The sequence below is a fragment of the Triticum urartu genome, chromosome 7A, assembly GCF_056163025.1.
Source record: "Triticum urartu cultivar PI428250 chromosome 7A, HENAU_Tu73, whole genome shotgun sequence".
NCBI lineage: Eukaryota > Viridiplantae > Streptophyta > Magnoliopsida > Poales > Poaceae > Triticum > Triticum urartu.
This window is the reverse complement of record NC_141879.1, coordinates 9,411,400-9,439,236: the sequence shown is the minus strand read 5'-3', so window position 1 is coordinate 9,439,236 and position 27,837 is coordinate 9,411,400. Positions and strand designations below refer to the sequence as shown.

At 45.1% G+C, this 27,837-nt stretch overlaps 2 protein-coding genes across 4 annotated transcripts; one reads left to right on the top strand and one right to left on the bottom strand.

The window, feature by feature from the left end:
• Window positions 1-332: 332 nt before the first annotated feature.
• On the top strand, window positions 333-1,496 carry LOC125527324 (uncharacterized). Its single transcript, XM_087531488.1, has 5 exons — window positions 333-598; window positions 668-854; window positions 932-1,051; window positions 1,117-1,173; window positions 1,446-1,496. The coding sequence occupies exons 1-5, from the start codon at window positions 333-335 to the stop codon at window positions 1,494-1,496; spliced, it is 681 nt and encodes a 226-aa protein (XP_087387614.1).
• A 12,608-nt stretch (window positions 1,497-14,104) lies between these two features.
• On the bottom strand, window positions 14,105-17,673 carry LOC125523761 (mitochondrial pyruvate carrier 4-like). Of its 3 annotated transcripts, none has more exons than XM_087534708.1 (7): window positions 17,526-17,669; window positions 17,243-17,410; window positions 16,829-16,954; window positions 15,204-15,302; window positions 15,038-15,090; window positions 14,543-14,616; window positions 14,105-14,433 (listed from the first exon to the last, which is right to left on the bottom strand). In XM_087534708.1, exons 3-7 carry the CDS (start codon window positions 16,881-16,883, stop codon window positions 14,349-14,351), a joined length of 366 nt encoding a protein of 121 aa, XP_087390834.1. In that variant the 5' UTR covers window positions 16,884-16,954; window positions 17,243-17,410; window positions 17,526-17,669; the 3' UTR covers window positions 14,105-14,348. The 3 variants fall into 3 exon arrangements, with proteins under 3 accessions (XP_087390834.1, XP_087390833.1, XP_048544787.2); XM_087534707.1 differs by having other exon boundaries at window positions 17,243-17,413; window positions 17,526-17,668; XM_048688830.2 differs by lacking the exon at window positions 17,243-17,410 and having other exon boundaries at window positions 17,526-17,673.
• Window positions 17,674-27,837: the final 10,164 nt, after the last annotated feature.

Below are 27,837 nucleotides of genomic sequence, written 5' to 3'. Positions count from 1 at the left end.
AGTTCGGAGTTTATCAAAGGTCATAAGTGGCCTGATCTCAATGTTACAAAATGGACGGTTGTAGAGCAAATTCAGGAGGCAATACAAACCGATGGGTAAGCAGTTGTTTCAATACTTTGTTTTTAGATTCATCTGTGTGATATTCTATAGCATTATTTTATAATAATATTATAGCATATCATGTGGATTGTTTATGCTAAATTATATGGAATACTGGACACCACATGGACTGTCAGACCAGTTTACGCAGGTATTTAGGTTTTATACATTATCTCATAATGTTTTATCAAAATATCTTATAAATTGTTTTCAAATTTTTTTTGTAGGAGGATATGAAACATTTTCGACAAAAATTAGCAATTATTTTGCTCGATTCAGAGCTTAATAAGTTAAAAGGATGTCCCGTGTACCATCAACCTCTTAGCGAAGAAACTTGTCTGCTCCATGCTAATTCTGATCTTGAGATCCTGGATAATCCATCTGACGTTGTCGAAGAGAAACGTCCCGCCCCAATCACTATCATTCCCACGGACCAACGCGAAATACTTGCCGGCCTCTGTAGCTACATCATGTCGATCAATGATGCTGGATGTTTGGAGTAAGTATCATGTATCAATATTTAATATGCGGATGTATATTATTGTTCTTCTTACCATCCAAATTACAGGAAGGTGTGGGTCCGGAGCTCCACACCCGATCCAATGAGCTTAAGTCTTAAGAAACTTCAGTGCATACTTAACATGAAGCAGCCCATGGACAATGATTGCTTCAACACCGCCGTGCTTATGCTATCATGTGACGAGGGAGTATTGTTCACAGACCCTCCTATACACTACATGGATCTACGATTTTGTGTAAGTTACCATAACTCTTCATTCTAGGTGCCATTAGTATCAACATGTTGAAACAATATTTTTTTTCTTCTACTTAGTCCATGCTGCTAGATTCAACACGAGGTCAGAAGTTTTGTGAGAAGGAAACTATCCAGACGTTGGCAACATTATTTGATAGCTGGTCTGGGATGGAGACCGACATCTCATCTTGCAATAAGGTAAATAAAATATTTTGACCATTGTTATCATGGTTTGTTTTTGTTTCTAATAGCTCCACTTGTAGATTTATCTTCCCTATGCATCCATCGGCCGATACATCCTGTACATCATCGACAAAGAGGCACGTCGTCTACATATTATGGATCCTATTCAATCATCACAATTGTCAGAGGATAAAAATTTGAGGCATTCACTGAAATTAAAAAGTTTTTCAAGAGATTTCAAAGAAGCACTCGAAATAAAGCTGCCTGGGTGGAATTCTGATATATCTAAATGGCATCGTTTGTTTCCGGCCGGTGTTCCAACGAGTATAGACGGGTAATAAATTCATAATAAGAATATTTACTTTTCGTATCATTATATTATTTATAATATTAATTGAAAGTTTTCCAGGAATGTGTCTGGCTATTTTGTTTTTCATTTTATGCTCTGGTGGAATGGTAAAGAATTGGTTAAGCCGGTTTGCGCGGTGAGTATTGTGGGTTACATTTTTTAAGACCTTCTCTGTGATTTTTTCATACTAACTACATTTATTTTTTCTGTAAGATGGGTATGAATTGAGGAAGCAATTTTTATTATACTTGCTAAAACATCGCGGGAATGAAGCTAGAGGAAACTTTCCTGATATTGTGAAAGAATTTCTTAAGCGCATCATCTAGATATTATTATTTTTTGTAATAGATGTTAAGTTGTAACATCACTCAGCTTGTTACATTGCAATAATGGACTTCAGTTTGTGTTATATTGTTTGTATGTGTGCATTTTAACATGTAACTCTGATAAACTATTTCAAGAGCCCGTGGCAACGCACGGGCACTCTACTAGTGTCTATTAGTAGTGAGCTCGAGCTATGGGCCGCACTGCTGGCCCTCGTCACCAGCCTGCTAGCGCTCCTGTCCCTCGTCCACTTCTTCGGCAGGCTCCTCCTTGTTGGCCCTCGTCGTCCACGGCAACCCGGAGGGGCGCACGCTGCTCCAGTCCGATCGCTGGCTCTTCCACGACCCCTTCTAGAGATAATCTTGACAACATTAGTGTTTTTCCATATAAAGGAGTAGTACTAGTTTGAGTGAGGTGCAGTACGTGTCCAGGGTCAGAGTCTAGTCCGGCTAGCATTACTATACTTGGCCCTATTGATTAGCGTTTGAGTCTAGGCCCTGTTTGTTTCATAGGTCTTAGGATTTTTTTAAGTCCCAACTTATAAGTCATAAGTCCCTACCTGTTTGTTTACAGGGATTTATAAGTTCCGAGTCCCTACCTGTTTGTTTACACGGACTTATAAGTCCATGTTGCACCGCTGCAACGAGGCTCAGGAGAGGGCCTGTCCGGCGATTGGAGGCACCGCTGCAACGAACTGAGGCAGAAAGAACCGAGGCGGGGGCGGCAAACCGAGGCGGGGCGACGACGGTGCGAGAGGCGGGGCTGCGACGGGGCGGCGACGGGGCGACGACGGGGCGAGAGGCGGGGCGGCGACGGGGCGAGAGGCCGGGCGGCGGCGGCGATTGGACCGAGAGGCAGGCGGCGTGCGGGGAACGAGCCTGGAGCGACGCGGGGTAGGTCCAGCCCGGGATAAGTCCCAATAAACTCCTCCCTAAGAGTCTTATTTGATAAATTCTAAATCACCACAATAAGTCCCAATAAGTCCCTTGTGTTTGGTTTAGGTGGGACTTATAGGGACTTTTTTAAGTCCCTAAATCAATAAATCCCTGGAAACAAACACCCCATATACTTGTATTTTGTGTAAGCTTTGGAGTCTAGGCTGGAGTCGGCTTGCTACGTACAAGTGGCTATACCCCCACAAAAAGAAAAACCGCATACATACCATATTTTTCTGATAATGCGAGCATCCATTTTTTTAGAGGGTAGCACATACAGTACTGCAAAATAGTATAATTCCGAAATTAAAAAATTATCAAACAAACAAGTACTCCCTCCGTCCTTATTACATCCGTTTTCCCAGCGGTGTAATAAGGTCTTACATTATAGGACAGATGGAATACAATATATGCATAAAGAAATATGAGAAGAATATAAATCGGTGCTAACTCATTCACAATCACAGGTAAGCACAAATTGGAAAAGGTATAGGTTGACTTGTTCTGAACAGAGTACGAGTAAATGAACAGCCTACAATAAGGAAATTTTTGCTTGATCCCAATGTCTGTGTACTTCAAATCAGGTGGTGTCTGTTCTCTAGTCCTAGGACTTTTTCTAGTCCCTAGGATTTTTTGAAAAAGACTCTTAAGAAGGTGCTTCTAAGGACTTTTAGCAAAAAATCCCAGAAAAGTCCCCCTGTTTGGTTTGCTAGGGATTTGTTGTAGTCCCAGCACAAAAAAGTCCCTGAAACCAAACACCCTCTCAAATTATTGGCCCTCGCGTGGTCAAGCGTTACCGGAGGAATACACCCTGTTGTTTTGGAAATTTAAGTCGCTGCATAAGCAACAGTGGGGCAGCCGGTCACGGGAGACACACACGTCAATTCCTTCATGAGGATGCGCCGTTCCATTTGAGAAGATTAGAGCAGAGTAGACGTGCCTTGCATGGAGAAGAAGCGCATGCAGCTGCCTTCATCTCTGACACGCATGTGAAAATGCAACCGTGATTAGTCAAAGTCTCAAAGAAAATGAATAATGGATAGCACCTTATTTTATGCTCGTGCCTTTCTGTGAAAACATCCATGCATGGTCTAACGCGGCGATTGCATCTGACTCATATCTCAGCGACGAGCATCAGGTTAGTCATCAACACCACTGATGTGTCCACACGGGAGTGCGTCACCGTCGTCGCCATCATATCGGCGCATGGCGTAGGAAGAGGCGAAAAAAAAAAGAAACACTATACGGTGTTGTCGCCGGCGGCGGCCGTGCTACACGAGAGCGTTGTCTCCACGGGAGGCGATCTCGAACGTATCTTTTCTCGCGTTCTGCCGATTCGAATATCTAATAGCTAGCAATCTTCGTGCCTAGAAACGTGGTGTTACTTCGTTCCTGCGAGAATAGATCAAATGCAACGCTTACATAGCTTTGCCTCGATTTTTCTTTAAAGAAATAGCATGTTATAAACGGAACCAACCCCATATGAAAGGCTTCAGTTTAGCTAGATTTCAGTCGACTGACTTTTCAAGTTTGGGTCAGTCGATCTTCGAATCATGGAAGGAGAAGGAAGGAGAAGGAAGGGCCTCACCGGAGAGAAGGAATGGGCTCGCCGTCATCACCCCATTATCTATCTTAGGGTTCAGGGTGGGGGCGGTAATAGCCGGCGGTGGTGTGGCTTCGCCGGAGAAGAAAACTAGATTGGGGCGGAGCTAGAGGGATGGCCGGGGGCGGCGGCAAGCCTGGCGGTGGGGGGAGGTCGACGGGAGGGCGGGGCGGCGAGGCGGTCGCCGAAGCGCCGCCTGCCGCGGGCGGCGGAGGCTTGCGGTTCGGCCCGACAAAGAAGATGAACAGTGCGCTTTTAGTATGAGGTGGAAGATGATTGCAGATCCTTGGATCAAGATCCAAGGGTTCACAAAGAATCGACTGGTCACAAAAACTATTCAGTCGAGTGACGCGTAGTCATCCCCGAAAGGCTTTGATTTGGGTCAGATGAACAGCAAGCGAGCCTGATTGAGCAGCCTTCAGAGTCCTTACGAGTAAAGTTAGTTTGTGAAATTATGATGGCGCATAGTAGTAACACAACATGTAGTAGCTGGGGTGAAGACTCCTGATGCAATGTTGCGCACCGCCTGACGCTGCCGATTGCATTCCCCTTATTTGTTCCCTCTCAGCTGTTATGAGCCAGTTGACTTTTTTTTTTCTAGGAGAGGATGTATCTCGGTTGCAAATGTTTTCGCTTTCAGTTGTTCATGAATTTGCCATTAGCCTTATGTAAACGTGCCTTATAACTACGGTAACGATTTGCTTCAGTATAATAGAATGTAGCAGGGCGATGAGCTTGTTGATCCACAGAACAAAACACCATGGATGGTGCAACATAGCATCAATAAAGTGCGCCATGACGGCTTCCCCTTAAAAGGTAAACATTGTCATGTGCATGGCGATCAACTCCAGAAGAGGACAACCAATTGATAAAGAAACACGCGCACGTCCATTATTACAAATACTGTAGAACAATACAAACTGACACTCTTACAGTATAGTAATAGGAGCTAGGAGCAAACAGGACGATAAATTACAACCAAGTGCTAGCTAGAAGAGTAGTAGTAGGAGAAGTAGTACCAGCCGCTGCTGTCTTTACCTAATAATATTAAAGGGAGGAAGCTTTCATGGTTCTCCATACGTCGCTTCTTTATATCCGTTGATTTTATGTTAATCATAAAGATTGATGGCTCAGATTTAAAAGTCGATCTACATAAACTCTGGCTATTGCTTGCATATCCGACAGAGTTACTTATGGGCCACGCAGACTCCCGTGTGGGCTTCCTGCCATCTGTGTTGTCCGGATGGGAATCCTACGAAGGAGTAATAAAAACTGGTAAGCGAGCGGGGTTCGATCTCCTCACGTTGAGAAGCTTTTCTTCGTTCGTCATTGTCCTAATTCGGTCCTGCAGCCCTACAGGTGCGAGAGCGGATGGAGCGGCGGCTGCACGGACGCGCTCGTGGAGGTGCCAGTATGCACGCCCTGATGCTCGCGTCCTTATTTTGAGCCTCCTTCTCCGTTGTTCAAGTCGAGAGAAAGACAGAGAGAAGAAAAGATTAGATCAAGATCGAGAGATAAATAGAGGTCGATGTTGTTGCTAAGTCGGGAAAGGAAAGAACAAAGGCCACGGGAGAGCGCGGATGGATCGCCTGATCCATCAAGTTAGGCAGACGAGCCGCCGGGAGCCGTGACACGGGGATCCGCATCATGCGCTGGACAACACCGGTCGAGGTCATTAGCGAACGATCGAGGGCGACGGCCGCGGTTCAGGTAGCGTCCATCTCCCGCTCACTCTCCAGCCTTTCCTCTCTCTGTTGCATGGATATCTGGTGACAGCAGCGGCCGTGCTAGGTTTGCGGTGGCGGCGGTTATGCGTGAGAGGCATGCAGCAGCTATGTCCAGCAAGCGTGGTGTACGAGGCATGGTGCACACGCAGGCGGCAAACCATGCTGACCAGCTGCATGCGCGTCTAGCGTCACGTCCATGGTGTGCCTACTTCTCAGGCCGCATTAGCCCGATCTTGGGCATCAAGAATGGCAAGCATCTTATTCAAAAGAAAGAGAAAAAGAACGGCATGTTGGGCGCTGCCTGTTGTTTGTAGTTGACTGTGTGTGTTTGCTGGAGCTGCTGCTGGCTACTGCTGCTCGAGAGGGAGAGACAAGGTTCGAACGCCTGCTGATCTGGTCTTATGGAGAAAAAGAGAGACGGTGGAGGAACAGAGAGAGAGAGAGAGAGAGAGAGAGAGCAGAGAGATGACAGACAGAGAGGGCAAAGAGAGAGGCGCTGATTGCTACACATTTAGATAGATGTATGGTGCTTCTTGTATAATGTATGATGCTACTGATTGATGCTCACTTAGATAGAGAACAGACATGTAGCTTGCGCTACTGATTGCTGTTATTGCTACAGTCTCATCACTCAATACTACCAATTTATATTGAGATAATTTGCATCTGTCATCAAGGGAAAAAGACATCACTGAACCATTTGGATTCTAATTTCAAGGTTAAATAATTTTCTGTGTTCTAACTCTCTAGGATAATCTGTAGTTATTTAGCTCATTGCCGTGCCGCAAGTTTCCGACATCGCCGTGCCTGTACACCGTCGACTTCTACTCCACACCGTCCGCCGGAATTACGTTTGACCTGAGGTACATACTACAGTCTAATTTGCATCTGTCATCAGCTACTACTTATTAATTCTATATGTTCTTTAGTATATGCTCTCTGTAAGCTCTGAACAAATGAGTGCCTAAAACGGTCACGACATTGCTTTTCAGAAGAGCAGAGCAATTGTCCTTTGCAAGTTGTAGTGCACAAGATTGTCATTGTAGTACAATTATTCTGGGTGCTATCAGATAAGTATCAGCCACTTTGTTAACATGTAAATATTTAGGATCGTACATCATTCTATTACTGCTGCAGACTGGGGCTTGTGGTTATACATATTCTTCAGTACATGAATATTGATGCAGGAACTGTTGTTCAACTATGAATTAAATTGTACCCCGGCTATGCATTTTTTTATTTAGGGAATGGCTATGAAATTGAAGTAGTACATAAACTTTGGGCTTTCATGGTTTTGGGCCAGGTTTAGGGTTGTTCAAAGTCCTACGCTTTGTACAAGCTGGTATTTATTTATTCAGATTGTAGATGCCGAAAAGTTTGTATTATTTGTTCCCCTGTGCTTTCTAATCTGATTTGGTCGAAATTCTATATCAGGAGGATTGATGCTCAGTAGGATATATTTGGAAGGACTAGCACCTTTTAAAATTCGTGAAGCAACATATGTAATTCTCGATAGATTTGTCACATTTCAGTACCATTGTTGTTATCTAATGCTTGAAGTACCTCTCTACGTTGCAATTCAAATTTTGGCGTACGGCTGCACGGCGCCAAACTCCATGCCCTCTTACTTCCACAACGCTGGAATTTTCGGTTACATGACATAGTTGTCAAACACATTGAAAATGCTCTCGGCGATGAAACTAAAAAAAGCAAAGGAAATCATTTAACATATTCAGTGAATATTATTCATAGCCTCCGCAGTTATGTGTATTCCTATGGATGATCTCACAAAATTGTTGTTTATCCCCCATTGCAATGCACGGGTTCTTTAGCTAGGCACAGTGTGTGTTGTTGTAAATAGATAGATGTGCGCATTATTTGCATTACATTTGTTTTTTCCCGTTACAACGCATGAGCATGTTTGCTAGTGGAATCTTAAAGGACACAAACAGGGGAGCTTGACCGGCCAAATCCATGGATGGATCACAGCCAGACAACCAGCTAGACTCTAAAATGCAGGGAAATGAAACGGAGGTCTCAATGCATATGATTAATTAGATTCGTGAGCAGTGCTGGTGCCGCATGAGGTAGGGCAGAAAGCATCAAAGAACTCGACCGGGTACCGCTCCGCGAACTTGTCACGGATCTCACACAGGCAACTCATCAAATCTTCAGATAATATTCCACAGCAGATCTGGATTATAGGAGCATAGGGCTTACCACCGTCGATTTCTCTGACATAGAAATCTCCAGGGAAATCTCCTTGGGGGCAGGACGATGCTTCCGCCGGCGTCAGCGCCAGGGCCGCCGCTGCACGGGTGGACTTCACGGTGGCCTCTTTATAGAGCTAGATCTACCACTGTCCAGTCCACAGCGAGCATTTTCTTTTTTGCAAGCCATTTTTTTGGTCAAAATCACATGGAGCACCGTGATGCAGCACCGTGTTATTCTACTAAGCGCATGCATCGCGCGGGAGCCTTTGTTTTTACTTGATGGTATTTTTGGGGGGAGATGCTAATTAGTCCATGGCTCGCCATCGATCAGTACATCATTAATACTCTACTTGCCAGATCGAGGTGCCAATGCAGAACCTCCCCCTCTCCCATTCTATCCCTCGATCGGAGATCTGCTTGCCCCCTTGGAGATCTGTCACTTTCTTTTTACTTTTTGGTTGTGCACCGATCGGGATGCTTGTTGTTTTGAAACTTAAAACAGTGTATATATTGTAGTTTCGACATTCTTCTCTGTTTTTATTTAACAAGCATCACTATTAGATTCTCGTTCCTTGCCAAGTACCATTAGTACTCGGCGAAGTCAACAAGTTCTACGATATACCCGTTCCCTACAGCCGCCGCCTCCCTAAAAACTAGGGTTTCTCTGCCTCACGCCGGCATCGCCGCCGATCTGCCTCGCCATGCCAAGTACCATGAGTACTCGGCGAAGTCAACGAGTTCTACAATATATCCGTTCCCTACGGCCGCCGCCTCCCCAAAAACTAGGATTTCTCTGCCTCACGCCGGCGTCGCCGCCGGTCCGCCTCGCCTCTGGTGACCTTAGGGTCATAGGAGCGGATTGGATCCCGGTCCGTGCCGGCAGGAGGGCTCCTTTTTTACAGCTTTCTTCGAGTTTTGTTAAAGTTTGTGTCCTTAGGAAGACAAGACGACAACGGCTCCCTGAAGATGGAATAAAGTTCTCCCCGCCTAACCCCCGTTCCGGTGGTGCATCTAGCATGGTAGGTGGGTGTGTGGAGATGTGTCTCCGGCGGATCTGTCTTTGATGGATTTGCTCGGATCTGGTCGTCATTCGTCTATGTTCGAGTGTCTTCAGATTGGATCATTTTGATCTACGCAACTCTTCATCGGCGTTGGTTGTTGTTCTATTGCGTTGGTCCTATAAGGCCTTAGCACGATGACTTATCTGTTGTCTACTACAACAAGTTTTGCCCGGCTCCGGTGAGGGATGGGCGATGACAGTGGCGTGCCTTCGGCTCGCTTCAGTGTTTGAAGTCGTATCTAGGTGGTCTAGGATCTGGATATAATTTTTATTATTTCTAGTGTTCGTTGTACTACCATGATTGAAAATGAATAGATCAGAAAGTTTCTTGCAAAAAAAGGTACTCTGCGAAGTCCCATATCCGCTCGGCAATAGGTTCTTGGCATACACCTTTTTTGCAAAGTGGGATTCACTGAGTGATTTATGTCAGGTACTCGGCAAAGACTTCACCGAGTTTTAGATGAACATACCCGGTAAAATAAAGTGGGTTGACAGCTATCAAACGGAGATGACGCTACACATGGCGGGCGCTTTGCAGAGTACATGTGTCATGATACTCGACAAAGGCTTTGCGGGAGCCTGCCACATGTTCTTTTAGCTCACTACCAGAAAAACAGGGTTTGCCGACGGCCAAATCTATGCCGACGGCGCCCGTCGGCATCGCCGCACCTATGCCGACGGCAAAGGATGGGCCGTAGGCGTAGAAAAGTCGTCGGCATACATTGATCTATGCCGACGGCGCCGTCGGCATAGACGTGGCCGTCGGGACCGCCCGAGATAAGCCTACGGCTCCCGTCGGCATAGGACAGGCCGTCGGCATATCCCGGGCCCAACTCCCTGGTCAGTGCTGACGCTTGACGGCGTTTATCCTACGCCGACGGGCGGTAACGGCGGCCGTCGGCATATCTGTGGCAGAGGTATGCCTACGGCGTAGCCGTCGGCATAGGCCCCTCTGCCACATCAACGATCCGTATGACACACCACGTCATCGATCCGTGTGTGCACAGATATGCCGACGGCCCCGCCGTCGGCATATGTTTACTTTACTTAATTTTCTATATTATCTGTGGCAGAGGTATGCCTACGGCACGGCCGTCGGCATAGGCCCCTTCGCCACGTCATCGATCCGTGTGCCACGCCCCGTCATCGATCCGCGGGATAACCTGCGTGTGTGCACAGATATGCCGACGGCCTTGCCGTCGGCATACATATATTTTACTTTATTTTTTATTTTTACTTTATTTTAGTTTTTGTTTTTGCATAAGATAATTATGCCTTATCTAAAAAAACATTCCCGATGGTATATCGATTGCCGCCCCCCGTTACGAACGTCGCTATCGCCGTGTCACGGAGGGGGTAAACGGACGCGTGGGGTCTACACGGAGGGGATCTTGCTGTGGGTCTAGCCCGGATGTTGCTCCAAACTGTTTCTATGGGCTGACCTAACACAACCGGGTGGGGAGGTCCACTGGTCAAAGCCCGTCCGTGCAAAGTCAAAGGGCTAGATCGCGTGGTCAATCGCTACAGGGTTAGGCGGGACGGGGGCCCTGGGGGGAGGGGTAGCAATGCCACCGGAGCGTGGCACCGGGCCCTCATACATGCGGGGTGGTGTGGTGGCATGTCTGAAGAGGCGGCACGCGTGTCCGGGGTGTGCCCCCCCTCACGGACGGCGCCGCCGCCGGCACCTGGAGGGGGGAAACGGACGCGTGGGGTCTACACGGAGGGGATCTTGCTGTGGGTCTGGCCCGGATGTTGCTCCAGAGTGTTTGCGTGGGGGAGGGGGAGGGGGAGGCAGGCGAGGAGGAGGGTGGTGGCGGGGATGATGGTGGTGACGGGAAGGGGGTTGACACGAAGGGGTGGCTGCGTGGCAACGCAAAGCTACCAAAGCAGGTTCCTGCTAATGAGGAGCAGAAGTGGCTCATTGAGCCCACGGGAAAAGAGTAAGTGGTTCATTATGTTGCTTGTCACATGCTTATTCCGGTTGTTATTTATTTTTCTTGTCACATGCTAATAGTTCATTCTTTTGCAGCAACTGGATATATTCTAAACGGGTCCGTATTCCCAACGGCCTCATCACCGTCTTGCTGAAGTTATATTGGCCGGGGTTGTACTGTCCTGATCCAGTCAGGCAGCCGGACCGTCGGGTTTTGGCCACGAGCTGGGACCACTGGGAAGCGGCCCGCCACGCGGACCATGAGACCCATGCCAAGGCCGTGATCACTACTTTCTGGGTGAGTTCTCTTCAGAAGCACAAGTCCATTCTAGTTTCATGAATGATTTAACTCATGGCTTCTCCCATTCTTGTTTCATGCATGATTGTAGAAATTCTATCGAGTTCTTCCGGAGCACAGGGCTAGAGCGGACCAGATCGTGCTGCGCCAATGCAAGAAGAAGGCCCGCCAGATGCAGTACGAGGTGCGCTATGTGGCCATCTCCACATACTACCACGACTATCTTGGTGTGAAGATGACCAAGGAAGAAGTGCGGAGGATGGGCATTACCTTGGAGAGGCCCGAGTTCTTGGCGGTAAGTATAAAAGATTTTTCATTATGCTTTCATTATGCTTTCATTACCTTGTGGTACATTATGCTTTATGCTTTATGCTTCCATAACACCAATTTGGACACACCTACATGCCATTATGCTTTTATTATGTAGGTGTGTCCAAATTGGTGTTATGGAAAAGACGAGTCCTGGGCGGCATTGGTGGATCTTTGGTGTGATGAGGCTGGAGCCTGGGCGGCTATGAGAACCCAAAATAAGGCTAACCGAGGGACGGAGGGAGTACATGCTCAGGGAAACCGAAACCACTATCTCCACAAGGCAGTTAATGTATGACTATCCCCATTAAACATTCTTCTTCTTCTATTTACCATCACTTTCTTATGTATGACTAACCTCTGTTTGGTGGTGCAGGAGGAGAAACTGAAGCGGCCGCTCTCACACATGCAGGCGTGGGAGATCGCCCATACGCGGAAGGACCCCAAGCCTGGCGAGCCCAAGTACTACGGCAAGAAGACCGAAGGGAGGAAGAAGGCCTACTCCGAAGCGTATCTGGAGTTACATCCTGACACACCTGACCCCATTGCGGCGCCTCTGGACGACATGGCGGTGGTGAGGATGGGGCCCAAGGAGCACGGTCGGGATGCGGTTCTCGATGCTGTGATCACTCCTAGTATCTCCTACACACAGCTTCGTCGGATCGACCCGAGCCTGAGCCAGCGCACGAGCCAGCCAGTGACTAGTACACAGTCCCTCTTTTAGGAGCAACAATCTATAAGTATTTTCCCTCTTATCTTCATTTCTCACTTCATTTTCCGCATTTAGTAGTTTTATGAGTTCCATCATGTCATACCGTAGGCCTACATGGAGTACACACGCCAGGAGACCATGGCGTGGCATCAGAGGCTTTATGAACACCAAGTGCAGAGGGATAGCCAGATGCAGCAGGCTTTTCAGGATATGGCGGCCGGCAGGTGTCCTCAGTTCCCTACAGCACAATGCCCTCCAGCACAACCAATGCTAATGAGCTTTGAGGAGTTTGTGGCACAGAACGCTGGCCCCTCGCTGGTTAGTTCATCCCCAATCTATTCACCCAAAGCATGTCATGCCTTTCAACACAGTCATAGATCCCGTGCATATGTCTTTTCAACATGCAGGGAACAGGTGGATCTACCGTTGGCGGTGGTCTTCGCAGCACTCCAGAGACACGGAGCCCGACCACTCCGATCCACGGAGGCGGAGGCGGTAGCGCTGCCGCTAGCACTGATGACCTGGACTTTGGCCGTCTTGGCGGTGACGACCTCCGCGGTGCTCGATGATGCTTGAGATGTGATGATGATGCTTGAGATGACTTGTGTGTGCTGATGATCATTTAGCTGACTTGTGTGATGATGCTTATGCTTACGTTCGTTGATATGCTTATGCTTGTGTGATGATGATCTATTGTTGTCATGATGCTTATGCTTACGTTCGTTGATATGTGCTGCTGATATGTGCTGTTATATATGTGATGTTATCTGAATTGAACTGATTTGAAAACAAACAGAAAAAAGAAAAAAAAATTAAAAGCAAACTATGCCGACGGCTAGGCCGTCGGCATAGGGCCAGCGTGAGCTCCCAGTTGCTGACACGTGGGCACCTATGCCGACGGCCCAGCCGTCGGCATAGTTTGAAATTAAGCCGACGGTCCGGCCGTCGGCATAGGTGCGCACGTGTCAGCAACTGGGATCTCTGTTTGAAGTACTATGCCGACGGCCTGGCCGTCGGCTTAATCTCAGACTATGCCGACGGCTGGGCCGTCGGCATAGCCCTGGCCCATGAGCAGCGGACGGTCGGCACGTGGCACATCTATGCCGACGGTCTTGCCGTCGGCACAGTTTTCTACTAAGCCGACGGCTAGGCCGTCGGCATAGGGGTGCCACGTGGAGACAAGTCGTTGGGCAGACTTGACGGCGGCCGCCTTTAGGCGATAACGTTGCCGACGGCCAAGGCCGTCGGCATAGATGTACGGACACCGTCGGGATAGGTCTTATGCCGACGGCCTTTCTATGCCGACGGCCTTTCTGGCTACGCCGACGGATATTTTGCCGACGGCCCTATGCCGACGGGGGCCGTCGGCATAGGCCTGTCCCGACGGCCTTTCAGGGTGGCTTAGAAACTTGCATCTCTCATATTTAACCAAGTAAAAGTAATAATTGTTTTGCTAAATTTACAAAAGTCTCAGTCCATGTGTTGGCCACAGCAATGTGGGACTAGAGGTACACACGACTCCAATCATATATATATATGAACGGACTCGACCTAGATAACCTGCAGTTCAGGTTTCTTGCAGAAACAACATATTGGATCACAAGATACAAGACATCGAGGTGGTTCGTGTATTTAATATGTATATCCTTTTTTTTGCACATGATATAATGTTGCGCACACGAATATTAAAAGCTGCATGGATTTTTCACGCTACTCGGCTTGCATGCCCATGAGCGCGGTCCAGTGCGAAACAAATACATTTTGACATGCAAAGAAATGTTGGCGTTCCATGGACCAGAGTGAATATGAAACCGACTCCAAGGCAGTAGGCAGGCTGTCCAGTCGATTATTAAGTCGAGTCAGTCGCCATTTCTGCTTCCAGTTCGAGTGATGCAGCAGTGGCCTCCTTTTCATCATCCGAGAAGTAGTCTTTCCTGCGATGCAAGCGGAAGGAGGTCAACACACAGAAACCATGCCATCTCCTTACTCTTCTGGGACATCGTCATTCAACAAACAAGGTGCTAGTTAGCATCTTTAACGGACCTTATTTTACGAGAAAGCTGGTATAGGCCTGTACCGGACATTGCAACGCTAACGCTGAAAAGGTTCCAGTTTTTCTGGAAAGGAAAAAAATTATAAGCGTCGCAATACAATAGTCATAATTGGGAACGACACCGAGTAACAAATGGAATTAGGATCAAGGTACTTCACAACAGATATATCGCCTTATTGTAATTCAGCGGATATAATAGCATGTAGAAGGAGGTGGCACAGGAATATCAATCATATATTCGACAAGCAATAGCAGCCCAGTCTAGGGAGCCATCAAGTTAAAACAGTACAATATGAGTAGATTGTTGCAAAAACAATTTCTTAAAAGCAAAAAAATATGTTAAGGGTTAGGATGTACTCCCGTGTTACATACATCCATATCAAGACAAATCTAAGGCAACTAATTTAGGACGGAGGTAATATTAAGCTATATATAATTCACATTACCTGCAGATTAAAAAAAAGATAGTAGTATCCATGGCTTACCGGTGTGATAACCATGCTGTAGCGTGACCAGATGATTCCAGTGCAAGCAATAACTGCACAGAATATGAAGCATGTGAGCAGCACACGAGAATACATAGCCGCTAAACTAATGACATATTGTCTGTGATGAGGCTGTAGCAAGACTGATTGGATAACTTGAACATACCAACTTGCTGAGGATAGGATATCTTTTCATGAGGCTTAGCAAAGTCGGCAACGTTTGCAATGCTGATCCCCCATTTAAAGGTTGGAGCCCAAAAATGAACTGCAATGAAGATCATATTTTTATTGTCTCAGCCTTTCAACTCTCAAGTGATTTTTATAATTTAGCATGTGCACTGTGCATTGTCCAAGAGATATGCATCACAATTTAGCGCAAAAGAACTGCCAAGGATGGGCCATTATAACTAGTAATGATTCACAACATGAAATAAGGATAAATCAGAGGTATAGACTAGTCTAATGCTAATTCAAACGTCACGTAGCCAAAAATGCTGCTCAGGCATCTCAAGAATAAGCATGAAGTTCACAAAGGCTGAAGATGTGCAACTTCTGAAGGAGAAGGGCTGAAGATGTGCAACTGTCTGAGGGAGAAGATGTAGTCTCTTTGGGGCTTGAGAACATTTGCAGTACTTATCAGTAGGCCACTTTATTATTTTCTAAAATGTAATATCTTAAGGAGTCTAATATTCCATGAGAAAGTCAATATTTTCATATGCAAACTTACCAACAAAAAACTCAGACATGAGTGACAAAGGAGATGAACATTTATCTTTACATCTCTATGATGAACCAGAGACTGCTAATATACTGTTTGGTGCCATGTAACAGCTATATTAGATACGCTTTTGTATGCCAGGAAGTTCCCGTCTCACGGTTCCACTTTTCCCAAATGTTGTAAAAAAATAGAGTGCTATAGCATTTTGATAAGTGTCTCGCTAAATAAATCAATGCACAATGTCTCGCGAATAGCACGCTAATACCATATTTTAAAAGCCATGCTAGTTTGTCAGATCACACTATTTTTTCATTTGCCCAAATAACAAACTTGCTAATGATGCCTCGCCAGCAGTCTGTTGCATAATCAGTGACATGATGGAAAGTGTTATTGTCTGACGCAACTAACACACAACAGTGTTTTGGAGTCCCTACAGGAATGGTAGTGCAACTACAAGAATCAGTGGTGCCCAGGACAACTTACTAGTAAATTAAGCACGGTTGGTGTTTGTGGGAGGGGTCCGAATACTTGTTGGCTCTAGCTTCTGTTGGTCTCCAGACTCTAGTATGACTATTGTTATTTTGATTTTTCTACTCCCTCTGTTCCTAAATATTTGTCTTTTTCTAGAGATTTTAACAAATGACCACATACGAAGCAAAATGAGTAAATCTATATTCTAGATATGTCTATATACATCCGTATGTGATAGTCCATTTGAAATCTCTAAAAAGACAAATATTTAGAAACAGAAAGAGTACATGTTAGTCACAAACAACATTGGCCTGAGCTCATATTCTGAAACCGAAAAACAGAGTAGGCGCACATCATTTTCATATTTAAAACATGCAGACAACATGGCAATCCTAACACACTAACATAGTCTGGAGCTAAAAGTACACACAAAGAAAATACATAAAATCCATCGATAGGAGAACAAAGTCCATGTTGACTTTCCGTACATATTGTATAAAAGGAGCCAAAGCTATCCTTGTGTATAATCAAAGCCGGGAACAAAAAAAGAGAGACGAAGTGTGTAAAAGTAATGCGAGACTGCGAGTACGAGTGGTACTAACTGGTTTTGGGGCCAGCAGGGTGGTTCCAGAAGGCTTGAAGCTTTGAAGAAGCCATTCGATCAAACGGACGCACACTTTTCCTGCACTTTCACGCTACCCTTCTTAGTTGCTCTCTGTCCCTTACACCTACAAGCAGAAAACAGAAAAAACATGTCTATAAGTCCACCGCCATATTCAGGATATCAACAATTTCTTTACAAGCACCCGCATGCGGGCCATACAAAAGAAGAATACAATTGAGTGAGAATATGTTAATAGGATCTTTTGGGTACCATCAGTATAACAAATCGCTGGCACAAGGGGGTCCAGTTCATCCCAAATATATACTATCGAAAAGCAGTACCGCCTACAACTACAAATCCAAGAAAGATATAATTCCTATGAATGGGTACTGGTCACAGCGAATAATACAACCTACACGGAAGCAGCCGGTAACATCCACAGCGCTGACTAGCGACGAAGGGAACCGGGTGCACGTTGCAATTATCAGAAATGGCCTGAATAAATGATGGAGGAGAAATGAAGGTGCTTCTGGATCGGAGGTAGAACATAAGAACCAGTGAATATAGCAATGGATGAACACTGCTGGAGTGGGAAAATACGCAATAGGTTAGCCGTTTGCAACAACGAAGATAATAAACGGAACCCTACAACCAGATTCCTACAGGAAAACAGATGGGAACAGTGGTGAGCTTACATAGACGAAGAAGTTAGAAGCAGCCTTGTAGGAGCTGATACAGCGCTGAGACAAGAATGCAGGAGAGGTAGATAGTAGGAGGAGCTAATGATGTTGTGTTGCAAGAGAATGAGCGGAGGAAGAAATCCCCAAACAGCGGGTCAAGGAGGCAATAATAGAGCTGATCCGTCCAGCTACGTGCCCTTTTTTAAGTTTAGCTGAGTTGGACTTGCTAATAAACTAACCAGTAACCAATGAGGAATACACACATAGCACAGACGTCTTCTTCGTGTGATGCATCAAGACAACTTGTGTAGATTTATTTGCCCTGGAAGAATAGGAAGACTGCCTTGGCTCTGTAGATGAGTACATAGTGAAAAGGTATCATTTTTGTGCTTTCGTTCCAAAAAAAACTACCACATAACAAAAGAACTTAGCAAACAACTACCACTTTTGGGTAACCGATCACAATTGCTACCACTTTTGGTTGATGACCGTTTCACGCGATTTAAAAGCGTTTATGACTGGCATGGCCCACCCATCAAGGCTGACGTGGCATGATAGTCAACTCAATTACGTTTGACTGCCAAGTTTACTGTTATGACAGATGGAGCCCACACGTCAGCGTCAACACTCTCCCCCCTCAAATTTGTCGGAGAAGTGAAGAACATGGAAAAGGTAAATTATAATTTTCTGAAAAGATGTACAATTGTAGACTTCAAGTTATCGATTGGTTCCTTGACAAAATGTACAAGTAACCAGTAAATTAACAACAATATCGACCGAATCTACAGATTGATAAATGCTCTAGTTTACATCAATAGATCGAATCCTATCCTCCAATATTTAACATTTGCAGTAGACTACGTCGAAACTGGTGGATGGATTCCTTGAAAGGTCGATCAGACTGAAGGAAGATATCCACCACCCTATGTCCCTCTGGATTGCCGTCCAACCACTGGAGCACGAAGAGCAGGAAGTAGAGCAAGAGCGACCGCAGCACTGTCGACGTTGTTGGATACGAGTTCTGCAGGAAGTCCAACGCGAGCGCGATGGGCACAAAGGCGGCACAGCCAAACATGTACGATGTACGTGACTACGCACCTGCACCACTCCGCCGCCTCCGCGGTGTCCGCCATGGATTCCGTTGGCCGTCTTGAAACCTAGATATCCCAACACTGGAAGGTCGGTCGGTCCAGCTGCATGCACCCAATGACATGCGATTATAAATCCAGCGTGTACGTGGAGTTGTGGACACGTAACTTACTTATCAATTATCATCATCCAAGTATAAGGTTGTGGTTAGGTCTCAACCGACTGAGATTTGACAAATCTCAGTCAAGTGATACAACATGCAAAGGAGAAAAAGTAAAAAGTAAAAAGAAAATTTTGCATGATTTTTTTTTGAATGGTCATGGGGTGCGGGATCCCTCCTCATCTGAATATATTGCTCAAAAAGCTGTCAAAGTCAAGAGTCACTCCTTTAGCTTTGGCTGATCCGGTTTATAAGGGAAACGAGATCGAAAACCTGAACAAGTTAGCCCTGTTTATGAGGGAAACCGGACCAAAAACCATACAAGTGTAACGGAAGAAGAACGAAAAAAGACGCCCAAGACAAGGCACGCCTAGCTAACAGACAGAAAGACCATCAGCACGGAAGACACAAGTATATATGGGGTGTTGTTGAGGGATCACAATACCAGAACTTTGCAAGAAGCCTGACGCACCGCACTGGTGTGCATGCCGAGCCCCACAGCACAACTACTCGGGAGCACCCACAACCAACGAATGCAACTAAACATGAACTTTGATTGGGAGCTCTGCCACGGAAATTCGGAATGATTAGCAAGCTGGGGAGACATCTTGCGTCATCAATGGGCAAAGATGAACCGAGACATCACCAAGAGCACAAAGCTCGCCCCAACACATCGGTAACCGTGGGAGGGTCTTGAGCACGGCAACAGGGCGAGACACCTTCATGAGGGGAAAATAGATGACTGCGCTGCGGCGCCAAAAGCACCGCCGCTGAACCCCAAAGAACACCGAACAACCACTGTCGACCCCAAGCGGCCGCACCACCACCACCACCATCATCACCGCAGTGAGCAACAAACAATCATCGACCATACAGCCCCAAAGGTGAAGCCATCAAGAAGGTCCACGATGCCGGTTACGCCGCCATCATCCGTATCTGGAAGATCTGGACTAGGAGTTTCCCCCGCAGTGGCGGAGCTACGGCAAGGCCGAATTGGCCGTGGCCCGCCCAGCCCATACGATTTTCCTGCAGTATATACGTATTTTTGGCCAATGAAACACAACCCCTAGAGTAATTTCCTACGGCCGGCCCGCCCAGATTTCTGGGCCAAGCTCCGCCACTGTTCCCCCGGGGTGCCGACGATCAAACTGAATCTACAGATTGCCGTCCTAGCCTCCAATACTCTAGTTCACATCAATAGATCGAATCCTATCCTCCAATATTTAACATTTGCAGTAGACTACGTCGAAACTGGTGGATGGACTCCTTGAAAGGTCGATCAAACTGAAGGAAGATATCCACCACCCTATGTCCCTCTGGATTGCCGTCCAACCGGCAACCACTGGAGCATGAAGAGCAGGAAGTGGAGGAAGAGCGACCGTGGCGCTTTCAACGTTGTCGGCTACGAGTTCTGCAGGAAGTCCAACGCGAGCGCCATGGGCACCAAGGCGGATCAGCCAAACATGTACGATGTACGTGACTACGCACCTGCACCACTCGGCCGGCTCGGCCGCCTCCGCGGTGTCCACCATGGATTTCGTTGGCCGTGTTGAAACCTAGCTATCCCAACACTGGAAGGTCGGTCGGTCCAGCTGCATGCACCCACTGACGTGTGGTTATAAATCCAGCATGTACGTCACCTTACATATCAATTATCACCATCTAAGTACTTTCTCCGGTTCTTTTTACTCTGCATATTAGGTTTGTCCGAAGTCAATCTCATCCAACTTTAACCAAATTTATATAAAAAATTATAGACATTCACATAACAACACCAATATCATTAGATTCATCTTGCAATATATTTTCATATTATATTTATTAGATATTATAGATGTTAATAATTTCTAATATAAATTTAATCAAACTTAGCAAAGTTTGACTTTCGGCAAATCCAATGTGCAAAGTAAAAAGGACCGGAGGGAGTATAAGGTTTCAGTCAATTGACATTTAATCAAGTCTTAGTCAAATGACACAATATTCCACAAATCTTAATGTAAGATATCGCGGAGATAGCATCGACTGAGAAAGTCTCAGTCGACTGAGATTTAAGACTGTAAGTATAAATCTAGTTAGAGTCGTCAACACGTACGACACGGTCTAAAGTGTCGATCGATGGCCGATGTCATCCAGCTGAATAATCCCAGCGAGGACGACGACGCCATTTAGGTGGTCGCGGCGAAGCCGAACGAGTGCAGCCGGCTTGTGTTCATCTGCATGGTGGGTTCCTTTTTCCTCGCGCTCGGCCTCTTCTACTGGCTCGCCGACAATCTGTTCCACGGCTACATGATATCTCGTCATACTTTGGTGGGCATGCTGCTAGATTTTCCTGCGTTCTTCACCATGGTCCCCGCCATGTTATGGATGGGCGTTGCCTTCGTAGCTCTCGTGGTCTAGTCTCGAGTGGTGCGCCGGCAACCCGGAGGGGCAACGGCGGGTGGATGTATCACGAGCCGAACGAGTGCGGCAGGCTTGTGTTCATCTGCGTGGTGGGTTTCTCCTTCCTCGCGCTCGGCGTCTTCTCCCGGCTCGCCGACTATCTATTCCAACGCTACGTGGTATCTCATCATACAGTGGTGGGCGGGTTGCTGGACTTCCCCGCGTTCTTCAGCGTCGTCCCGGCCATGTTCTGGCTCGGAGCCGTCTTTGTAGCTCTAGTGGTCGAGTGGTGCGCCGGCAATCCGGAGGGATGACGAGTGGTGGACGTGCTGATCCAGTCCGATGGATGGCTGTATCACGAGACCATCGATCAAGTTCTGCAACGTGTTTTTTTCAATGAAGGGTGGTAATACGTTGATATTAAGTTCTATGTCCTTGGTTGGTTCCGGACTGATATTTTATTCATCGGAATTGCTAAATCATATCTACATGAAATTTAGTGATGGCTCGCCGTTAAATTTATTTGTGCTCTAAATCTCGTCTAAGTTCCAGTCCGTCCAATTTATTTGTGCTTTAAATCTCGCGCAACGTTTGATCGTCGGTTTGTTTGTCGGCGCGTTGTCGCTTGCGTTGCTTTGTTGGCTCGTTTCATTCTTTTTGGGAGTGTCTATTTAGCACTTGACTGTTTTTCAATTCGGTAACATTCACATTTCCTGACAAATAAACAAAGGACACTTGTATGCTAAACTGCACCTGGTTTCAACTAAACCTGAACCACAATACCCTGGACCACAGCGAACAGCTGCTCATCAGCTTGTGACCCACCAAACAGTCAAACATTGGCGGAAATCCCAGGAAGATCAACAGGTCAGAGACACTTCTACTTGTACCCAAATTCTTCAACTTCTTCACCCGCTTCACCTTCTTACATCGAAAATCTGAAAAAGAAAGGCATCAGAGAAACTAGATACAAATTACAGTCCAAGATTTACACTAGCAGAACTTGCCAACTTACACTGCAACTGCCTAACAATTACACTGCAATAGTCCAAGACTTGCAGTGTAAATCCCCTAGAAATTATATTCCACATACACAGGAATTGACACTGAAAACTACCAGAGATTTAAACTTGCCAAAACTTGTCAGCTTACACTGTAAAATACCTACAAATTACGGTGCAACTGCACAAGAAATACAGTGGAAATTGCCTAGAATATACAATGTAAATTACGCTGTAAAAATGAACATTTACACTGCAAGAATGTGGATGATCCAGGGTTTACAGTGAAATAACCCAGGAATTACAGTGTAAATTGCCCCTATATTTACACTGTAACTTCCTGGGCAATGTAAAAACACATGGACTTACACTAGAAAAAACCATAGAATTACAGTGTAAAAGCATCTGAACTCACAGTGTACATACAGACTAAAAATACAGAGTAACTACAGCCATACTACCATAATAAATACAGTGTAAATCACCAAAGAATCTATGCTAGAAATACCCAGGAACTTTTAAAATACAGCGGAAATACCAATATCCTCCTAATTCTCAACTTTTTATACAGATCCAGTTAATTCATGGGCTACTTGCACTATTACTGATAATTCTTTTCCAAAAACGCAGATGGGGAGCATGACAAGAACAATAAGGAGAAGACGATCTACTGTCAATGTCACAAGAAGATCTCATTCTAAATGTGATTATCACTAAATGGCAAAAACACAGAAGAAAATGTTGTGTACATCAAAATCAAAATAGCTCAGACAAAAAATACATTGCAGGAATCGTTTTCTTTTACCACGCTCCTACAATCAGACATTATATACAAGGTAAGAAAAACAACTTTGAAATACAGTAGTGGTACCAAACTGCTTGACAAAAGGAGTGTTTTCTTAGTTATGCTATTCCAGCAAGAACTCCAGTTAACTTAACATGTTGCTTGCAGGTACATTCGGCAAATGGGGCTACATCAACAACACAATTAAGAGTAGAGGACTCCAGTAACAAAACACATAACAGCAACAACCCAACAATGCATTCTAGAGTAAGTGAAACTATTGGTGAAAAACTCATGATCTGACAAAAAAGTGACAAACTTACATCTTGAGAACTCCGCTGCAGACATTGGAAGAAATGCAAAACGAAGCTACACCAAGCGAAGAAAGCGCAGCAGAACCAAACCCCTGGAACGCAGGCCTGTGTGCCACCATGAATTTGGAACAGGTGGGCACATTAATAAAATTTCAGAAACAAGTGCATATCATACAAGTTGAAACTAGTAAGAAAATAAAACTGAAACAAAATACTAAGTATGCAGGAGACTGAAGATGTCCACCCCAGTTCAGCAGCAACAAAAACAAACTCAAACACTTGGACATAACAATGAAGAAAGAGAAAGGGGAGAAGCGGATCACTCACAACAAATGCAAACTCCAAAGATGATACTAACGGAACGTCCTGGCGAGAGACTTTCCGAATCTTACCCATTAAACCAAAACCTATAAATTACAGAGCTGAAGCATGAATATTACACTACAAATTAGGACATATCCAGAAATGATCACATAAATGTCAAATTATTAGTTACATATTTCTGAAAAAGTTGACAATCTATTGCATGAATCATTTTCAATTTTTGATTCACTGCTTTGCTACAATCTGACATCATATACAAGGTAAAAAAGAACTACTGTTATGCATAAGGGAAAAAGGTGTAGAACATTTAGGTTACTCTGGTAGTACGTGATTTGTACAAAAAGAGGAGAAATGAAAATTCATCCTGATGCTTGCAGGTACACTCAGGAAATGGCCCTATGAACACGTATCAGCTAAGGGAGGGAGACTCCAGGAAACAAGCCGATAGCAGCAATAGCGCATAAATGGACACAAATGTAAGTGAACTTCATGCTGAAAAATACAAAGGAAATAAAAGAAATAACAAAGAATAGATTAACTTACTCTGCAGACATGGCAAGAAATGCATCAACAAGATACAACAGCCGCAGAAGAAGCAGCAGAAGCCCTGTTTGAGAACACGGATTTAGAGTAGGAGACTGAAGATATTGATCCTAGAGCAGCAGCAACAACAGCAAACACTGATCTTACAGCAAACACAAATAAATAAAATTTTACAGAGCAATGTGGCTGAAGTACAAGCTAAATCTCGGAACAAAATACACTGTAAGGGAGCAGAAAATTACAGAGCATGCCACACAAATTATAGTCCAAAAAATCAGTGCAATTACAAGGCAAAAATTGGGCACATTACAGCGTAATACTGAAGAAATACAGTGTAAGTACGTCAGGCATAATATACTGCAAGTACCACTAAAAATACAGTGTAAAAACCAATATAAATACAGTGAAACTTTGAGCCAAATTACACACTAAATTAGGCAAACCAGAGTAAAAAGGCATAAGAATTACACCAGCTAAAAACTGAATATAAATTATAGAATAAATATGGGATGCAGAGGAAAAGCATAGGAATTACAGCGGGCCATTTGGGGAAATTACAGTAAAACGCACAAACTCTGAGAGATAAATTACAGTGTACATATAAGGTAATTACAGTGGAATAGCACATGAATTACAGTGGGCAATTCAATAGGGAAAATTACACTAAAAAGGCACAGAATTACACTGGCATGGGGATTACACAGTAAATAGGGTATATTGCACTGTAATTACATGAAAAATACACTGGAATTACAAAGAACATGGGGACTACACTGAGAAAAGGCCTAAATTACACTGTAATTCTAGGGCATATTACACTGATATTACAAAGAAAGAACCATGGGAACTACACTGAAAAACTGGGTGAAATTACACTATAATTCTAGGGCATATTGCGCTACTACTAAGTACTGGGTTTTTTAACAGCCCTGAAATCCCCATCTCCTCGTCCAAGTCACTCCTCTCCCCCGTCCCTCTCCTCCTCTCTCTCCATGGCGCTCCTTCCCATGCGCGTCTCCTCCTCCATGGCGCCCAATGAGGCCGTCGCCTTACGCCGCCGGAATCCAGGAGCTCGCCGGTCTTCCCCCTCGCCTCCCGCCACCACACCGAAGCACCTCACCACCAACGACTAGCCCCGGTGCTCCCTCCATCTCCTTCCTCCCTCCCTTCTTTCTATTTTCCCCTCTGCCCTCTGGTTTCACTTGCCCTCCCATGTCCATCCCCGTGCAGGTCATCGCCATGGATGAATAAGAGCTCTCTACCTTGGCTGTCAAGAGGATCCCCACACCACCGCCTTGCTCTGACATGGATCTGGTCCCTCTCCAGCAACTGCCACGGTATCTGGTCTGCCACTGCCCGTCCGCGCCATTGGAGACCCCTACCGTTGCTACCTCTTGAGCACTGCGTTGGTTTTTCCCCGAAGAGGAAGGGATGATGCAATAGAGTAGCATAAGTATTTACCTCAGTTTTTGAGAACCAAGGTATCAATCCAGTAGGAGGCTACGCGCGAGTCCCTCGTACCTGCACAAAATAAATAAATCCTCGCAACCAACGCGATAAGGGGTTGTCAATCCCTACACGGCCACTTACAAGAGTGAGATCTGATAGATATGATAAGATAATATTTTTGATATTTTTTATGATAAAGATGCAAAGTAAAATAAAAGCAAAGTAAATAACAAAGTATTGGAAGATTAATATGATGAAGATAGACCCGGGGGCCATAGGTTTCACTAGTGGCTTCTCTCAAGAGTATAAGTATTCTACGGTGGGTGAACAAATTACTGTTGAGCAATTGACAGAATTGAGCATAATTATAAGAATATCTAGGCATGATCATGTATATAGGCATCACATCCAAGACAAGTAGACCGACTCCTGCCTGCATCTACTACTATTACTCCACTCATCGACCGCTATCCAGCATGCATCTAGAGTATTAAGTTAAGCATGCATCTAGAGTATTAAGTTAATGAAAACAGAGTAACGCCTTAAGCAAGATGACATGATGTAGAGGGATAAACTCATGCAATATGATGAAAACCCCATCTTGTTATCCTCGATGGCAACAATACAATACGTGCCTTGCTGCCCCTACTGTCACTGGGAAAGGACATCGCAAGATTGAACCCAAAGCTAAGCACTTCTCCCATTGCAAGAAAGATCAATCTAGTAGGCCAAACCAAACTGATAATTCGAAGAGACTTGCAAAGATAACCAATCATACATAAAAGAATTCATAGAAGATTCAAATATTGTTCATAGATAGACTTGATCATAAACCCACAATTCATCGGTCTCAACAAACACACTGCAAAAAGAAGATTACATCGAATAGTTCTCCACAAGAGAGGGGGAGAATATTGTATTGAGATCCAAAAAGAGAGAAGAAGCCATCTAGCTAATAACTATGGACCCGTAGGTCTGAGGTAAACTACTCACACTTCATCGGAGGGGCTATGGTGATGATGTAGAAGCCCTCCGTGATCGATGCCCCCTCCGGCAGAGCTCCGGAACAGGCCCCAAGATGGGATCTCGTGGATACAGAAAGTTGCGGCGCTGGAATTAGGGTTTTGGCTCCATATCTGATCGTTTGGGGGTACGTAGGTATATATAGGAGGAAGGAGTATGTCGGTGGAGCAACAGGGGGCCCACGAGGGTGGAGGGCGCGCCTAGGGGGGTAGGCGCGCCCCCCTACCTCATGGCCTCCTTTTTTGTGTCTTGACGTAGGGTCCAAGTCTCCTGGGTCTTTTTGTTGAGAAAATCACGTTCCCGAAGGTTTCATTCCGTTTGGACTCCGTTTGATATTCCTTTTCTTCGAAACCCTAAAATAGGCAAAAAAAACAGCAATTCTGGGCTGGGCCTCCGGTTAATAGGTTAGCCCCAAAAATAATATAAAAGTGGATAATAAAGCCCAATAATGTCCAAAACAGTAGATAATATAGCATGGAGCAATCAAAAATTATAGATACGTTGGAGACGTATCAAGCATCCCCAAGCTTAATTCCTGCTCGTCCTCGAGTAGGTAAATGATAAAAACGGATTTTTTTATGCGGAGTGCTACTTGGCATAATTTTAATGTAATTCTTCTTAATTGTGGTATGAATATTCATATCCAAAATATTCAAAATAAAAGTTCATATTGACATAAAAATAATAATACTTCAAGCATACTAATAAAGCAATTATGTCTTCTCAAAATAACATGGCCAAAGAAAGTTATCCCTACAAAATCATATAGTCTGGCTATGGTCTATCTTCACCACACAAAGTATTTAAATCATGCACATCTCCGATGACAAGACAAGCAATTGTTTCATACTTTTGACATTCTCAAAACTTTTTCAATCTTCATGCAATACATGAGCGTGAGCCATGGATATAGCACTATAGGTGAAATAGAATGGTGGTTGTGGAGAAGACAAAAAGGAGGAAGATAGTCTCACATCAACTAGGCGTATCAACGGGCTATGGAGATGCCCATCAATAGATATCAATGTTAGTGAGTAGGGATTGCCATGCAACGGATGCACTAGAGCTATAAGTATATGAAAGCTCAACAAAAGAAACTAAGTGGGTGTGCATCCAACTTACTTGCTCACGAAGACCTAGGGCAATTTGAGGAAGCCCATCATTGGAATATAAAAGCCAAGTTCTACAATGAAAAATTCCCACTAGTATATGAAAGTGACGAAATGAGAGACTCTCTACTATGAATATCATGGTGCTACTT

Bases quoted from the DNA above. Each gene is read 5' to 3' on its own strand.
- LOC125523761 (XM_048688830.2), bottom strand. From the start codon at position 16,883: ATGGCTTCTTCAAAGCTTCAAGCCTTCTGGAACCACCCTGCTGGCCCC. The intron at 15,303-16,828 runs GTTAGTACCACT...TCTTCATTGCAG, and splicing joins CCCTGCTGGCCCCAAAACCA to TTCATTTTTGGGCTCCAACC. The intron at 14,434-14,542 runs GTCCGTTAAAGA...CTTGCATCGCAG, and splicing joins CAGCTTTCTCGTAAAATAAG to GAAAGACTACTTCTCGGATG.
- LOC125527324 (XM_087531488.1), top strand. From the start codon at position 333: ATGAAACATTTTCGACAAAAATTAGCAATTATTTTGCTCGATTCAGAG. The intron at 1,052-1,116 runs GTAAATAAAATA...CTCCACTTGTAG, and splicing joins ACATCTCATCTTGCAATAAG to ATTTATCTTCCCTATGCATC. The intron at 1,174-1,445 runs GCACGTCGTCTA...AAAGTTTTCCAG, and splicing joins TGTACATCATCGACAAAGAG to GAATGTGTCTGGCTATTTTG.